Source organism: Terrapene carolina, unplaced genomic scaffold (assembly GCF_002925995.2).
Source record: "Terrapene carolina triunguis isolate 2854851 unplaced genomic scaffold, T_m_triunguis-2.0 Scaffold120, whole genome shotgun sequence".
Classification (NCBI taxonomy): domain Eukaryota; kingdom Metazoa; phylum Chordata; order Testudines; family Emydidae; genus Terrapene; species Terrapene triunguis.
In genome coordinates this window covers 856540-874632 of record NW_020664471.1, presented here as the reverse complement: position 1 = coordinate 874632, position 18093 = coordinate 856540, and the positions used below count along the sequence as shown (strand labels likewise).

Genomic DNA, 18093 nt, shown 5'->3' with positions numbered 1-18093 from the left:
ATGGTCAATACAGTAGCATGTATTAGAAATTTGAAAACTATACTAGAGCCAAATTCAGGTGATTGAATTTTAATCATGGAAAATTCCTAAGCTACTTCCAGCAAGGTATTTAATAAAACAGCCTATGTATTTTAATTTTTTCTTCAGAAATACATCAAAGATGTGACAAATAAGCATAGTCTGTGCCTTACTAAAAACTACACAGTGTATAATCTGGGCTTACAGGTTATAAAAGGTAGGTGTTTAACCACAGAAAAGTTTACCATACATTTTTGCTACAGGCTAGAGAGAACTACTCATTCCAGTCCACTACAATCTCCTGTCCAATTACAGAAGTGTACTTCCAACTCCGCTACTGTCATTCAAGAAATTTGTATGACAGGAAAGGAGTAGTACAGTAGAAATCTAAGTCAAGGATATGGAAGAAAGGAAAAAAAGAGAAAACGAGACTAGTTCCAAAAACTAACTAACTGTGTGATTTGCCCTATTATCTGGCTCAATTGGTCTGTCATGACTCCCTGAAAGGCTAAATGTACTACTTTGTCCAATCCAACAAATAAGGATAAAGTCAGAAAGCAGGTGATTTTTCTTTTACCATCAAACTAGGGCAAGGGTAGTTATGGCTCAGCTATTTAACTTATGCACATTCCAACATCTTTATAAACAAGGTTTTGAAACATTTCAAAGCACATGCTTGTGAGCTTAAAAATCCTACTACTCTGTATTTGTATGAATAGTAGTGGCTAGAGTTCTGCTACCACAGGTGGTCAGAGACTACATGACATCTTTGAACTAGAGGGATTCTTACTCTCACAGACCCACAGGTTTTTCTATTGGAGATTTCATTGCCAATTGGTGCACTTCATAAGCTCAAGTGTCTCAAAGGATGACTTCCAAAAATAAAACGTGTAAGTGCTAACACTATGCAGCTGAGACATCTCTATATATCCTTCACCATGTCTGACTATACTACTGCCACCCCATGTTTGGATCAGATCAACTGATGGATTGAGAACATCTGGTTGAACCTGAGCAAGATGGAGGCTAAGCTACTGGGCAGAGGAAAGTTCTTGGAGGAGTTTGCAGCTTCCTTTGGTTGGAGGTACATGCCCACAATTAGTCCATTTAGTCGGTAGTTTCAGAGTGCTCTTGGGTTCCTTGCTGATGCTAAACTCTCACAGAGCAGCATCCACAAGTAATGTTTTATACCCTCTGCAGCCGGTCAAGAGACTCCACCCCATCATGGCAGCTGACCTAGCCTTAGCTATATACTCCTTCATGGACTACCTCTCATCTGGACTACAGCAATGCAATATACCTGGGCATGAAGACATCCGCCCATCTCACAACATGGCTACCATGAGCACATCAGACCTGCCCTTTGTTCCTTACGCTATCTTCCCATATAATACTGACTCAAGGACTCAGTCTGTGGCCTGGCCCGAGGATATCTAAAAGTTTGTCTTAAAGCTCCACCATGCCGAGTGTGGTCAACAACTCCGCTGCTCAGGCACAATGACATTTTTGAACACAAGGGTAAATCTTGCCTATGCAAGAGACACAACTTTCTCAGAGGCTGGTCTGAAACTGGAATTAACTCCCCCATCACAAATCTCACCTTCCAAGCACTCTCCTTGCCTTCTTTAACACCAGAGCAGCATGTATATAAAAATAACATTACCAAACTGAAATGCTACATTCTCCACTGCGTGGGCAGTACAAGTCACAGGGGACAGAAGTTAATCACATCTCAATGCATTATTAGACACTCATACTACAGTAATGAGGGTGGTATAAGAAGCTATATAAAAGAATATATAATTGTAATGGCAGCCCTCAGAATAGTGGCATAAATCTCATTTAGATGACATTTTAATAAAAAGCTCATTCCAGGAATCAGTGGAAACCGCCTCAAGGGTTTGCTATCCCTCCGAGGAACATGGGTTCAAACAGGAAAAGAATGCCTTGATCCCAGCTCAGAGGATGGTCATTAAAGGTCAAAAGTTGACTCCACCTCCAAAAGGCGTTCTTGTTCTCTTGCAGAAATTCAAGATGCTGCAAGACCAGATTCTGGAGATTTACCAGGCAAAAAGAGCTTCATGGCAGATCTTGATTTAAATCAAACCACCCTGAGTTCAGGCACTATTGTTAGTAAGGGCACCAACGTATCCAGAAGCACCCTCAATCAAGGACAAATACCATTACTGGATGAATAGATCACACTTGATTTATTTAATACCAGGATTTCTCTAGAATCTCAATATAAATTGTAGCAAGGTCTAATTTGCACCCATCTAAACTGTTTTAAATCTCAATAAGGAGAGGAAGAGTCTTGTTTCTCATTACCTCATAGCCAGATTCTTAAGAAAAATAAACTTAACTCATCCTCCAATATAAGGAAATCTCTCTTGGAAGCTCAGTTTAGTCATCAACACCCACACCATCTATCCCTATGAACCCCTGATTTGCTTCTATGTATTTCATTGCTTTCTAAAATGACTTTTCTGGTCAACTCTGAGTTTTATCCCGTTTACGGGGCTATTGCTCAACTTTTTTTTTTTTTTTTAAACTGTTACTATATTCTGACTGTATCATTTCAGAATTCCTCTCCCCTAGGAATACCCTATGGGGCACCTCCTGACATCACTGCTTTGCAATTGCCCCCATGCTGCTTCTGCACCTAGGCAGCGATGGGTGAGAACTGGAAGACATGCCCTTCAAAGAGCAAAACAGCATGTTATAATGAGCATTTCTCTTTCCAACTGTGCGACAGGTTAACAAACACATGCTTTTCTAAAAACAGATGGATATATTCTGCTGCTCTTAGCAAAGAAATGTTTCACCTGCTAGTCACAGCTGCCCTTCTCCAAATCAATTGTTTCATACAAGGCAGTTGCAGTTCTATTGATTTTGCAGATGCCTCCTTCCAAACAACACGGGGAGTGAGACAAGTTAGGGCTTGTCTACATTTAAAACATTACAGCAGCACAGCCAGCACTGCAGCGCTGGAACTACCTACACAGACGGGATGGGTTCTCTCATCGGCGTAGGTAATCCACCTCCCCATGAGGCGGTAACTACATCAGCAGAACAATCCTCCATGGACCTAGCGCTGCCTCCAGGGAACTTAGGTCAGTTTAACAAGTGTGAGTTTTTCACACCCCTGAGGGATGTAGTTAAACCAACCTAATTATCTAGTGTAGACCATCTCTTTATTACTCTGCCCCTTCAGTGTCGTCGTGCTGGGAGAAATTCAGGGTAAAACCATTCCATAGGTAGAGATGAAAATAACTACATAGGTAGTCATCTTCCACCATTGAACTGGTGTTCACTTCCATGTTTTCTGAAGTGCACTGTCTAGTCTACTTCTAAATGACCCAAGCTTCCTTAATTTCCTTCATCTATTCTACAGTTTATTTGATGATCTTTTTAAGAACGGTTTCTTAAAATTCAGCCTCAATTTTCCTTTTCCATTACGCTGACTTCCATCCCTAGGACAAACCTAGACAATTCCTCTCACTCTTGAAAATATTTGTAGGTGCTCGTTGTAGCTTAGGCTCCTTTTGAAAGTCCCAGCCTTAAACTAACGTTTATTAATATTTTCTAACAAGTCAATCGCTCCAGCTCCTTACTCTGATATTCTAGGGCTAGTCTCACCAGTGTAACATAAACAAGGACAATCAGCTTCCTGGCTTCTCTGTCCAGTCAAGTTTTTGCAGGCCACATCAGTAAAGCCATAAGGGCAATATAAACTCTCCGCTGTGTTATGCTTTTATGAAATGTGGGAAAGCAACTTTGAAACTGCTTGCTGGAGAGCTGGAAGAAGGGACCAATGAAACATGAAAGTCAGTCATATCTGTCACTATGCATCACAGCAAGCTTCTTCAAAGCCATGCTGCCTTTTGCTTTGAGGAGCAGCTCTCTTAGACAAGGTTACTATTGCTGCACCGTATGTATTGAATGATTCTCGCAGCAACTACAGAATGACAATCAGCTAAGGTCTGCCACATTCAGAAAACCCTTACAGAGGACTTCTTACCTCCTGTTTGAACTCCACAGTCTCACGCCCATCTTCTTCTTTTGTTTTCACCAAGGACATTTTGACCCAGGTTCGAAAACCACCAGAGAACTTCCAGCTGGAGTATGAGCTTTCGCAGTCTTTCATGAATTCTGTTTTATCTGGACTGGGGGGCAAGGAATAGTGTTACTTCTCTGAACTCATTTGGACCAAAATATTTTACTACTTCAGGATGCTCAAATTGCAAAACTGAAGGTCTTTTAAAATGCGTTGGAGTTACTTTTAACTGGGATTTGCTTGTTTGGACTCCAGATACAGAACTCCTAAAACATAACTTGTGTTAGGATTTTAATTTTCTTATCTGTATTACACACCTGTTTTGATCCAATCTGCAATGTATTTCCCCCTCACAACACCCCTGTGAGGTAGGGAAGTGCTATTATCTGCAATTTACAGACTGGGAACTGAGGCACAGATTACATGATGTCCCAAAGTCACAGAAGAAATTCTGGGTGAAGCTAGGACTTGAAGACAGGTCCCCCAAGTCCCAGCTATGGCCCTAACCAGTAGGCAAGCCTTCCTCTTTGAATGACGTTGCTTGTCAATCCTTCTTGGTAAAATACCTCCAGGACGCTCAACAGTCAAGCCTCCACTCAATTATTAACCTATATTACAGCAGCCCCTAGAAACCTCAGTCAGAACCAGACTCCCCCTTCTCAGGCTAGGTTCTGTATGTGCAGAGAGGTTCCTCTCATATGCTTGCAGTGCATTCTGTGTACTTGATAAGAATGTGTTTTATATCTGTACATTGTTGTCTTTAACTTCTCATTTCCTTGCTTTTAAGTTCTTGGATTTTCTGGTGATGTGATAGGATAAGTATGGTGTTGTCACTTAGTTACCTTAACCTGTGAAACTCACATTCTGTTTGTTCCTGGAATATATACTGAAGGCCTGATTTTAAAATGAAACTCCCATTTTCCAATAATAGCAGTTGTTTTCATAACCTGATTGCTCCCAAATGAAGGCATTACCACCTAACTGCAGTGACTCGTAGTAGCAAAATAGATTACTTTTTAGTACTATAGGCTTGACTTTTTTTAAACTGCTGGTACCTGTTTGACAGTGAATGGAAAGGCGGCCTAATTCTTCTGCGTATAGCATCTGTTTTCCACCCAACCTCTGGTCAAAAAGGTAAAGAGCTCAAGAAATTAACCTCTTGTCAGTTGGTCCAAAGATAAATATCTCTTTGTGGGGCTGCACACGCCTGTGCTTCTAGCCCCCTTCTGCTTCATGCCAATCCCTGAAGCCATTTTTAATACATTTTCATGAGAAATGAGCAGCTGAACCCCACTAATGTTATGATTTGTTAAGGCACAGGCTGGTCATTTTTACTAACCAGGGGCAGCTGATTTTTAAAGAGCATGGTATAAGGTAACCCAATCATTCAAGAGGGTTGGGGCTCAGCCACACCTGTGCCAGATTTAGCTCACCTCTTGGGGTGAAAAGAATGTGCACCTGGGTCACATGATGGGAACCATGTGATTAACAACCAGATCTGCTGGGAAATATTAGGGAAGTCTATGATAATTCAGAGGAGAGACAAAGGAGCAGGACCTCTGTGAGTGAACTACTCCCAGCACAGAGAGCAGAACAAATTCTGAAAGAGAAAGTGGTCAAGAACATAGAGGTAAATGGTAATTGGGATAAAATACAACATGGTGTTACAAAAGGTAGATCGTGCCAGACCAAACTGATCTCTTTGAGAAGATAACTGATTCTTTTAGACAAAGGAAATGCAGTAGATTTAATCTACCTAGATTTCAGTAAGGCATTTGATACAGTTCCACATGGGAAATTATTAGTTATGTTGGAGAAGATAGGGATATATGAGAATTGAAACATGGATAAAGAACTGGTTAAGGGGGATACTACAATGGGTCATAAGGAAAAGTGAACTGTTGGGCTGGAGGGAGGTTACTAGTGGAGTTACGCAGGAATCGAACTTGGTACCAGACTTATTTAACATTTTTATTAATGATCTTGGCACAAAGTGGGTGTGTGCTAATAAAATTTGCAGAGGATACAAAGTTGGGAGGTATAGTCAATACGGAGGAGGACCAGAATATCATTCAAGAAGATCTGAATGACCATAGAAATTGGATGAAATTTAATAGTGCAAAGTGCAAGATCATGCACTTAAGGACTAATAAGAATTTTTGCTATAAATTGGGGAATTAGCAGTTGGAAGTGACAGGAGGAGAAAGACCCGAGTATATTGGTTGATCTCAGGATGACTATCAGCTGCCAATGTGATGCAGTGGTGAAAAAGGCTAATGCAGTCCTAGCATGCTTCCGGCAAGGTATTTCCAGCAGAGACAGGGACGTGTTAGTACCATTATACAAAGCACTGGTGAGACCTCATCTGGAATATTGTGTGCAATTCTGGTCTCTCATGTTTAAGAAAGATGAATTCCAATGAGAACAGGTGCAGAGAAGGGCTACTAGGATGATCTGAGGAATGGAAAACCTACCTTATGAGAGGCGATTCAAAGAGTTTGGCTAGTTTAGCCTAACCAAAAGAAGGCTATGGGGAGATATGATTGCTCTCTATAGATATATCAGAGGGAAGGAGAGGAGTTATTTAAGTTAAGCGCCAATGTGTACACAGGAACAAATGAATATAAACTAGATCATAGAATATCAGGGTTGGAAGGGACCTCAGGAGGTCATCTAGTCCAACCCCCTGCTCAAAGCAGGACCAATCCCCAGACAGATTTTTGCCCCAGATCCCTAAATGGCCCCTCAAGGATTGAACTCACAACGCTGGGTTTAGCAGGCCAATGCTCAAACCACTGAGCTATCCCTCCTGGCCATCAACAAGTTGAGGCTTGAAATTAGACAACAGTTTCTAACTATCAGAGGAGTGAAGTTCTGGAACAGCTTTCCAAGGGGAGCAGTGGGGGCAAAAAACCTAACTGGCTTCAAGACTGAGCTTCATAAGTTTATGAAGGGGTACGACTGCATACAATGGCATGTAGCCGAGCTGCGACTGTTAGCAGCACATATCTCCACTGGCTGGTGATGGGATGCTAGATGGGGAGGGCTCTGAGTTAATACAGAGAATTCTTTCCTAGGTGTCTTGCCCACATGCTCAGGGTCTAACTGATCAAAATATTTGGGGTCAGGAAGGAATTTTCTCCTGGGTCAGATTGGCAGAGACCTATCTAGTGTAAATGGTGGATTCTCTGTAACTTGAAGTCTTTAAATCATGATTTGAGGACTTCAGTAACTCAGCCAGAGGTTAGGGGTCTATTACAGGAGAGGTGAGTGAGGTTCTGTAGCCTGCAATGTGCAGGAGGTCAGATTAGATTATCATGATGGTCCCTTCTGGCCTTAAAGGCTCTGAGCACTCCATTAAAGCGCAGGAGCCTAGCCAATCCAACTTGCCTTTCTCGATCAAGGACTGTTGCTGAGTGTCCTCTGCTGGGCCCAAGCCGCTTTTCCCTGCACACTCAGCAGCTGGGCTCCTGTTTCTATTCTCACCGACCCATAAGCTCTGATTGCAGTGTGGTGGAGCTAAGCCTGGGGAGAGCAGCAGCTGACCAGGCTTGGTGATGGCTGCCTTATGCTGTGGTGTCTGATCAGCCCTTCTTTGGCTTAACATGACTATGCATGGAAGGGGGGGCCCATCCAAAAGTGACACCCCGCCAGGGAGGTGAGGCGATATGTTATAAGCTCAAATGTTCAAGAGAAACCCATGTTCAAATTTCACTATATACATGAAAGAAGCAGAACTAGGGGCAAAGAAAACAGTGCTCAAAGGAAAAGCACTAGATTTGGAAGATCAAATCCCAGGGCATTTAGTGGCTCTAGGAATATTTAGATCAGCTGTTCGTTAAGGCACTCAGACAAAAGGACCAAGCTTCGGATACGAGAAACCCACACAAAAAGGAAATGGGCAAAACATCAAACAAAAAGCAAAAGCAAATGAAACAAAACATGATTCAAGGGAACTGGGTCTCACAATGGCTCATTCTCCGTTAGCTGTAAGAGACGGGAACGAGCAGCACAGCCATAGCTCATGGGGACAAATCCAGAACAGTCCAATGCTTTATCACTTTGCAGCGGAAAATGTATCATTAGAAGTTTGCCAAGCAAACAGGCCCATCACAAGCCTGAGGAATGACTAACCTACAATGTCCTGGAAGAACTTTCCAAGCCAAATCATACAAGGAAATGGAAAATCTAGGCAGTAAGTTATGAAACCAATCTGAATGCTACAGCCCTAACTTTTCAGAATGAAGGGACATTGATAGATCGGTTAGGCCCAAAATGATGTAGCACTTGTGGGCTTTTCAAATGTTCAATTCAATGAATTTGGGAGTAGCACTGAGAAAGCATTTAGCTATGCTCCTGCATGTGTTTCCAATCCAGACCATTGTAGCACTGTACCAGAGCATTAGAATCAGAAAATGAAACTGACTAAAAAAAACCAGACCAAGCTGGGGGGGGGGGGGGGGGGGGGGGGAGAGGGGAGTTTGCTCCAAATTACATAAAAATGAAGAGAAAATTAGGGTTTTCAATTCACTTTTAACCTGTATTTAGTGAGGCAGGTAAAATTTTGTTGCATTTTAAATACATAATTTAAACTGACTAATTTCCTTTTTACTCTCCTATGGTAGATTCGCTGAAAAGTCCGCTCTGTCATTGCTTCAGTCAGTGGTTGAAGTGGATAGAAAAGTATGGGAGGAGTCTGACATCCCACATCTGCCCATCCCACCCCCCAAATTAATTCTGCCACCACCTCTGCTTCTCCTACGGTTCCTGGATTTCTTTATCACACTCTCCCAGGCTGGGGGGTGGGGGAGGGAGGAGAGAAGCCCTGCAGTTGGGTCCTTTTTCCCCCCTTCCAGGCGGGAGAAGCAGTTCTGGGGCTCTTCACCCTCCCTTGGCTGAGTGCTGCTGGGGAAAGGGCAGAGGAACCAACCTATCCCTGTTGCTCAGAGGAGGGGGGAAAAGGGAGCCAACCTGCTCTGAGCTGAGCTCTTTCTGGTCCTGCTCCTGTGCGAATGGTGTCCGTTCTGGAGGGAAGGGGGGGAGAGAGCTCTGTCTGCGTTTTGCAGCAACCCTGACTGGACGCTCTTCCCCATGAGACAGGCAAATGGGGAAAGCAGCCAATCAGACAATACGAAAAATGTGTGCCCCTCAGCACCCCCATCCCGCTGGTGAGAAGCGTTATTTCCCACACTTTAAGCACTGGCTTCAGTTTTTGCCAATTAAACTTTTCTACATATTACACCTTTGAAACCTTGACCTTGCTGCAAGTGCTCTATAATACAATTCCTAGCGCACCCTGCAGCTGAGGCTCTCAAAGCACTTTAAAAATATTAACTGAACCTCCCATGTAAAGTAAATTATCGTTACAATTTTACAGATGAGGAAACTGCAGCACAAAAAGGTTGTGGCTTGCCCAGGGCCAGAGGCACAGAAAATCGCTCTCCCGATTGCCAGTGTTATGGCTGGAGTGCCAGACAACACCTCCCGTGATAATACCCCTGCTTATTATGGGTTTATCTAGATCAGGGGTAGGCAACCTATGGCACGCGTGATTTTCAGTGGCACTCACACTGCCTCGGTCCTGGCCACCGGTCCGGGAGGCTCTGCATTTTAATTTAATTTTAAATGAAGCTTCTTAAACATTTTAAAAACCTTATTTACTTTACATACAACAATAGTTTAGTTATATATTATAGACTTATAGAAAGAGACCTTCTAAAAACGTTAAAATGTATTACTGGCACGCGAAACCTTAAATCAGAGTGAATAAATGAAGACTCGGCACACCACTTCTGAAAGGTTGCCGACCCCTGATCTAGATGGATACTGACTAACCTTTGACCACAAATACTAGACACATGGGATACTTCCTAAAATATTTCATGACTAAGGCATTAGGATATTTCATGACATAAGGCATCTTGCATTAGGATCATCTAACCTGGAGCCCTACTGAGTCCCACTGAAATCAAAGGGATTCAGCGGAGCACCGGGGTCTGGACTAGCAAATCCTGATACAAGATCCTGGCCCAAAAATGCCAATATATTGACCCAAATTTCTGTTGATTCCTTTCATTATTGCTCTAGTGTAAGAGTCTCTTTTAAAGTCAGCAAGCCACAAGGTACAATAGAGTCAATTACATGGGAACGCCATATTTTTAGAAGTTCTGTTCCTTTTGTGTTGTAATTCACTAATCTGTACAATTCTGTGTGTGGCAATCCAGGCACTAGGGACTAGTGGTGAATTCTAATTAGATCATTGAATAGCACAGGCTCCATTCCCAAGTGGGCAATTATGATTTAATTCTGCTGTTCATCTTGCAACACTACAGAGATAAGGAAATCATTTTATTTTAGATTTGCTAAGATGATACCTACCTTCTAGATTTTCTGTGAAGTTTTGTTTTCCTTCCTTCTAACCCAGATGTTAAACTAATAATAAAGGAAAGAAAAACTCTTTTCTCTAGCGTTACTTTTTATAAATAAACGTTTCATTAATTTTCCTCACTACAATTAATATTAGCATGTACAGCAGCAACCTTAAAAACCACGCGCGCGCACACACACACACACACACACACACGGAAGAACCAACTACTACTCCAGCTCCAGAAACAGCATACATTCTACAAAGGCCAAAAGAGCCCAGCAAGCAGTGAGTAAATCAGTGATTCTGACATCTGGTTAAATTCAGCTAGAGACAGTCAGGCCCAGCAGAGGTCTCTACGCTTGGTTAACCACAAGACTTGGGATACAAATCTCCAGACACAACAGAGGCCTGCGGCAGCCTTCACTGATGTCGTTTGCTGTAGAATATTAAGCACAGACACACAATATATAATAAAGACTGACGCTGTCCCATGGAATTTCTGCCCAAAGGCAATCATGTAGGGCCTGATCCAAGCCCACTGAAGTCAATAGGAGTCTTTCCACTGTCTTCAATGGGCTCTGGATCACGTCCATAGATGACAAGAGCCCCTAAGAACAGAGAATATTTCACAGCAGCCAGTCAGTTATTCTCCAAAGCAACACAAAAGCTAAATGCAGCCATGGCATAGTAATGCAGGAATTCTACAGGATACAACCCATCAGCCATCATATTGCACAGTGTCTTTAATAGGAGTTACTTTATGTGAACTGTTGTGCATATCACTGATGAGAAAGAATGCATTATCAGAACTAGCATCACCTTCTATCATTACAGTGAGTGAATTATTAACAACACTGAGCAAAAGCCAATAACTAGAGTTTTAAGAGACAGTATAAAATGACACAAATAAAGATGTAAAACAGAAGATGTTTTATAAACATCTCAGTGCTGATTCCTGCATCAGAGTGCAAGCTCAGTAGTTGGACGGAGGGGAGTGAATTGTATGGAAATTATTTAAACAAGATACGTGCTTAAATAGACATCTACTGGAAATCTGACCAAGTGCATATATGAATCTATAGGGTTTTTAGATTTATTTCATGGTCAAGCTTGGACTCTTCAATTATTCAATCCACTTCATTTCTAAGGCTCTCAATACTGTAGCTAATTGTAGGTTACCAAGGCAGCAATATATAGTACATGAAAAACTAGAATAAAAAGAAAAGCAAATTATAAAGTAAATGATTCATGTTAAGCTTAATTTATATTGAAAGTTACAAAGCAGATCATTACCCAAAATTCATTTAAACCCAGACTCTCAGCTAGAACACTTACTGTGTTAAGGCTCTGTTCACCCTACCTGAACCCATCATATGCTGCCAAGTTTACTTAGTTTGTTCAAAGTTTATGCCAAATCCCGCTTGCCTTACTGCTGCAAATTGACACACAAGTCTCTTCGGAGTCACATTTTGCAACCCAGGGCAGGGAAGACGCAATGGGTCAATGGTGGTAAGATGGAGAGTGAAGCGAGCCCACTCCACAGTCACCCGGCAGTGACAGCTCCTGTCGTGTGGAGCTGGGCCCGGCTCTCCATGGCACGATGGTGCATTGGATCAAAGTGCCATCCAGGTTTGGCCCAGACACTCCTCATCATGATGGAGGGGTGGCTGGACCAAATTTGAGTGAGCGACCACACAACCCTGTGCACCATGTTGCAACTGTTGGAGCAGGGAGCTGGAACCAGCCCCAGAGGACAGGAGCCACCGCTGCCAGGGGAGCACAGTGCAGGCTTGCTCACCAGCCCCATGTGAAAAGGCACCACACACACCCAAAGGCTGCAGAGGAGGCATTCACCCCCTATTAGCTCTGTCACTGCATCAACCCGATTACATGTGGATCCAATTTAAACCATTTGATTTCTCTACCTTTGCAGCTCTGGTGCCTTCCAGTGCTGAGGGCCAGGTGGGTCAGCAGGCAGCTTCTTTAGGTGTGGCGCAACTTGCCCCCTTTCCCATTGGTTAAGCAATTATGTCCTCTCTGATCTGCCTAATTATGGCAAGCCTGGGGGCCTGGGTGTAGAATCGAGTTCCCTCAAACACAATTCCCAGCTACTGTGCCTATAAGCTGTCTGACATACATGCCATTATGTAAACTGTGCTTAAATCCTGCAGTGCACTGGGACTCTTTGTATTGTTCATTTTTAAGCAGTTCCGACTTACTTGGACACATACCGACCCTTGCAGAGCTTGAATATGGCACAAAAGGGGCAGGCATCTGGAGGTGCCAGTATTCAGACTTTGTACGCCGTCAGCAAGAGACAGGCATTGCACGACTGGCTGGCTGACTCTATATGGTAGAAACAACGAGGAGTCTGGTGGCACCTTAAAGACTAACAGATTTATTTGGGCATAAGCTTTCGTGAGTAAAAAACCCACTTCTTCAGATGCATATTTAAGGTGCCACTGGATTCCTCATTGTTTTTGTGGATACAGACTAACACAGCTACCCCTCTGATACCCTATACGGTAGCTAATTGTAAGTTACCAAGGCAGCAACATATATTACATAAAAACTAGAAGAAGAAAGCAGATTGTAAAATATATGATTCATGCTAAGCTTAATTTATATTGAAAGCTACAAAGCAGTGTTTTCTTGTACTGAAATAGCAATAGTACATTTGAAATACCTGGACATTGATACTTTCTGGGATGTTCTAGCACTATGTAAGATTACAGAAGATCAGTACTTATTATGAAAGCTAATGTTTTCCCTTTCTCAGTGAAGGACAAATGCTTTGTGGAAAATTTTTCAGAAAAATCAATTATTTGTTACCAAAAAGCACCCGCAATTTAAGCCCGTTGAGGCATCTGTTCTATGTTTGTGCTGGCTGCTGTCCAATCAGGCCCCAACCTGGCTGAGGCCTCTAGATGCTACTGAAATACAAATGTTGAGGATGATAATACTAAAAATATTATTTTCCCCTCCCCGCCTCAGAGGACTGGCTGTCCCCATAATCCATATGAACTATGCTGTGGTGTGTGTTTTTTCTGGCTCTGCTCTCTTTTCTCTTACCACGTGTGTGAATATTACTGTTTTCCCAATGTAGGACCTGATTTAAAGCCTATTGAAATCAATAGAAAGGCAGACTCCCATTGACTTCAGTGGGCTTTGGATCAGGGCCAGAGAGAGCAGCAGAACCAAGTAATTGTAATTAAATGCAAAGACTGAATAAAAATACCCCCTCTCCAACCGCAGGTAAGGGGGGCTCAATAAAAGGGTGAGATTTTCAAAATGCTCAGTGTTGGATTAATTCTGCTCCCACTACAGTCAATGGGGATATGGCTACATTGCAACTGGGAGCGAGCCGGGGCCCGCGGGCTCTTCCTAGGAGGTCTCCCACTAGTGCACTAAAAATAGCTAAGTAGATGTTGCAGCTCAGGCTGGAGCTTAGGCTCTCAAGCTGGGGAGGGGGGTCTTCTGTGCCCAAGCCACACCATCAAAGCAATGTCCACACTGCTGTTTTTAGTGCGCCAGCGTGAGCCCCACAAGCACGAGCCCGGCTTGCTCCCAGCTGCAGTGCAGAGATACTGTGGGAGTTTTACCATTCACTTCAATGGAAGCAAGAGTTTGTCGGATGCTGAGTGCTTTTGAAACTCCCACCCAAACAGGTGAGTCGTTTTGTCGAGCCTTACACGAGGGTCCGGAGTGACTATGTTTAAGCTTTCAGATAAAACATCACGGATTCTTTTTAATCATTGATTTTAAAAACCCCCAACAGAAATAAAAACAGAAAAATAATCATTCTTTAAAATGTATTTCCCGTTTGTGCTGCCCGCTGAGATTCACTTCCAGGTCACCCAGAGCAGCAGCACAGACTGCACCAAAGATACTGAATGGCCAAAAGGCAAGTGATGAATGGTGGCAACATTGATCAGAGGTGATTTTTGCCACTGAAAACCATTTCCACAGCTCAAAATTCTTCAGTCACCAATATTAATGACTAGAAACCAATTTTTCCAAAGCATGAAAGTGCCCCAAGCTAGCCCAAACACACACCTAAAATCAGTAAAAACAGAAGTGGAAAACAAGAAGCCCTACTTTCATTCTACTAGTCACAATATGCATTTTACAATATATTTGCTAGGCCACACCCTTTATTCCTGTGCATACCTGTTGAGGAAGTCCTGGAAAGAAGAGAACAGAAGATAGTTTATTGCACTGAAATCCTGGTCTGTTTCATTTAAATGGAACTGCAAAAACACCAGTTCCCTTTTCTTCACATCTCGAGGTCCTTGGACAATCAAAGCATGTTTCTAGAAGCACAGAGAAAGAGAGAGAGTTATTGATAGAACTATGAAAAAAGTAAAAGAATCCTCATTTCCTGTCACTGAACTTGCCACCTGTCACTAATGTATGGCAGAAACCTAGTATACATGGGGATTTTCATGTCTGGGGTAAGTACACATCAATTAAGATGTCCAGTGAGAATGCCAGGGCATACTTAAATTCCTGCTTGCTGATTAAGGGTATAGCCACACTGCAAAGTGAAGGTGTGATCATAGCACAGGGAGGCATACTCGTGTTAGCTTTATATTTAGCTAGCATGGGTAACGCAGCAGTGTAGATGTACTAGCATGGACTAGCAACCCAAATAAGTACCCTGGGTCCCTGGAGGGCTCATACTCTGGAGCCTGGGCCACCATGTGTACGCTGCTTTTGTTACCTGAACTAACTCGATTAAAGCTAACTCAGGGATGCCTACCCATACTACAATTACGTCGTCATTTTGCAGTGTAGACATTGCCTGAGATTTGAAGTCTTTAAATCAAGATTGGATGTCTTTTTAAAAGTTCTAGTTTCACTACAGTCATTGCACTTGATGCAGAAGTTACTGGGTGAGGTTCTATGGCCTATGTTATGTCTGAGGTCAGATTAGATTATTATAATCCCTTCTGACCTTAAAATCGGTGAATCTATGATTTTTCAGCTCTTGGAACCTGAAGAATGATCCTGGCTAGTCTAGAAGTAGGTCTACACTTCAAGCTGGGGGGAGCAGGGCAGGGAGGGGTGAGTGTAAATTCCCTCTAAGCTGTGCGGCCGCGCAGCTGCCCATTAAGCCCCACCCAGGGATGCCTCTCCCCCAGCACTGACCTGCCACGGCGGGGAGAGGTGCCCCTCCCCGCCGGCCCCAACATGGACCTGCTCTGCCCCAGACTTGCCACGGCTGGGGGAGAGGAGCCCCTCCCTCAACCTGGCCTGGCCCAGCTCCGCCGGAGCTGCCGGGGAAAGAAGCCCCTCCCCAGGCCCACCACAGCTGCCGGGGAGAGGAGACCCTCCCTTGGCCCAGACCAGGCCCGCCGGAGCTGCTGCCAACAGGGAGAGGTGCCTCTCCCCCGGCCCCAGCTGCTGCGGCGAGAGAGGACTGGGGGAAGTCATCTCTCCCCACCGCAGTCCTGGGGCAGCCTGCACCCCAAACCGCTCATCCCCAGCCCCACCCCAGAGCCCACCCCCCCCCCGCACCACAACCCTCTGCCCCAGCCCTGAGCCCCCTCCTGCACCCCAAATCCCTCATCCTCAGCCCCACCCCCGAGCCCGCACTCCCAGACAGGGCCCTCATTCCACAACAACCCCCAACCCTCTGCCCCAGCCCTGAGCCCCCTCCCACACTCTGAACCCGTTGGCCCCGCCCCCACCACATGAATTTTGTTATGTGCACCAATATGGAGGTGTCACACATCACCTCCATATTGGTGCACATAACAAAATCCATTCCGCACATGGGTGGGAAAAATGAGAAAGAATACGGGTGTGAGTCCCAGTTCAAGGAGCCATACCCATGTCAGCTCTCCCCAAAATAATACCCTAAAAATCCAGTGTAGTCCCAGCAGCACGAGTGACAGGAGGGGCTAGCCTCCCCAGAACATTCCCATCCAAGGCTCAAAAATGTGGACATCTTCTAGGTGGAGGCCCACTGGAAGAGCAGTGTTCCATAAAATACTGTAGTAAAGGTCCACCACATTGCAGTAAGATTATTGTAAGGTGAGAGGGTACACAATCTAGTGGATTGTGAGTCCAGGAACTCTGGTTCGGTTCACTTTGTGACCTGGAGCAACATTTAGCCTCTATACCCCAGTTTCTCCATCAGTAAAAGAAGTGCTAACCAATAAACGCTTGTAAAATGCTCTGAGATTTGGATGAAAGGGGCTATGTAAGTATGATACTGTTTTGTGCCACTGCTACAGACTACTGATGTATGTTATAAAGGCCAGTACCTTTTCAGGGCCCAATCATACATTCTTTACGGAATCACACCTCCTATTGACTCCAACCTGCCTTGAAGTCACTGGGAGTTCTGTGTGCACAAGGAATGCAAGATTGGATCCCAAAAGCCTCTTCCAGCAGCCCCTGGATGACTTGAGAGCCTACCTGAGGAGAAGGTGGGGATTCCCTGCAAAACAGAATGTCACTCATCTAGCCCAAACATCTCAAATGAATATAATTCTAAGATCCAACACCGACGATAGACAAACCTTGACTGACAGGCTTTAAAAGTGATGTCAGGGAGCAGAACCCCACTTTAAGCAGAGAAAACATAATATTGTACATGAAGTTGCATACCAGACAGCATGTTCAATCTAGATCCCTGATCCTGCAATTTGTTGCCTGCAGGAGAAGTCCCGTTGACTCCAATGGGACTCTCTGCACAGGCAGAGAGGTCTGACAATGTGGAGTCAAGTGCAAGATCAGAGCATACAAGAGCACCAAGATTCTTAAAATGTATCTAATACGTGCAGCATAAAATGCAGGATTTTAGCACACTGAAACGGGCAATCATAACAAAGGCAGAAAGAGAGAGAGAACACATTACAATTGAACCTAACATAGCCTTTGCTCTGAAATAAATATCAAACACAAAGAAGAGGGGTGGGGGGCAGCTCCCCAGAAAGAAGTGGACAGACCATGGGAAAAGCAAAGAAGAGGAAAAATGGTTGGCATGAAGGGGTGTTTACACAGACTGCTTTAAAAAGAGTAAATTAAACATGAACCACCATTTAAAACTCAAACTGGCATATTTCAGCCTGTTTTTTAAATAAAAATGATCTAAATATGATCAAAAATTGCTCTTGCAAATGCAGCAAATAAAGGTGGACTACAACTCAATTCCTTTTTACGTGAGCATCCCCACTACGGGTTCACTTGAGATTCAGTGTGCCTTCCTAATTCTAATCAGTTTAGTTGGACGCCAAATTCACATGAAGATTCCAGCAAGTTTGGTAAAAATGACATTACAATATATGTATGTGCATCCACACCTGGAATATGTAAAAAGGGAATCTAAGGACCTATCCTGCTCCAACTGAAAGTCCATGGAAAAACTTCTGCCTTCAGCCAAAGCAGGATTCAACAAATGGAACATATCTCACCATCTAAAGCTGCACGCCAGTTTTGATTTTTATAGGAAATGAACCAAAAGTTGCACTGTCAAAAATATCTATTCCGTTCCATTCTATTCAGATTCTTATGACACCCATATCACTCAGCTATCTGAGCATCCACAATAAATAAACCAACTGATGTCTGTCACATTTCTAAAAATAAGGACTGATTGTTCAAAAAAAGTTAAGAAAAAAGAAAGCAAGTATTTCAC

At 43.6% G+C, this 18093-nt stretch overlaps 1 protein-coding gene across 2 annotated transcripts in view; it reads right to left on the bottom strand.

Moving 5' to 3' along the window:
* Positions 1-18093, bottom strand: part of PACC1 (proton activated chloride channel 1) — a 32737-nt gene that overhangs the window by 2901 nt on the left and 11743 nt on the right. For both annotated transcript variants that reach the window (XM_026652542.2, XM_026652543.2), the window contains 2 exons: positions 14616-14758; positions 4040-4184 (listed from right to left, as the gene is read on the bottom strand). In XM_026652542.2, the coding sequence (XP_026508327.1) occupies positions 4040-4184; positions 14616-14758 (288 nt within the window). The remainder of the gene's footprint in view (positions 1-4039; positions 4185-14615; positions 14759-18093) is intronic.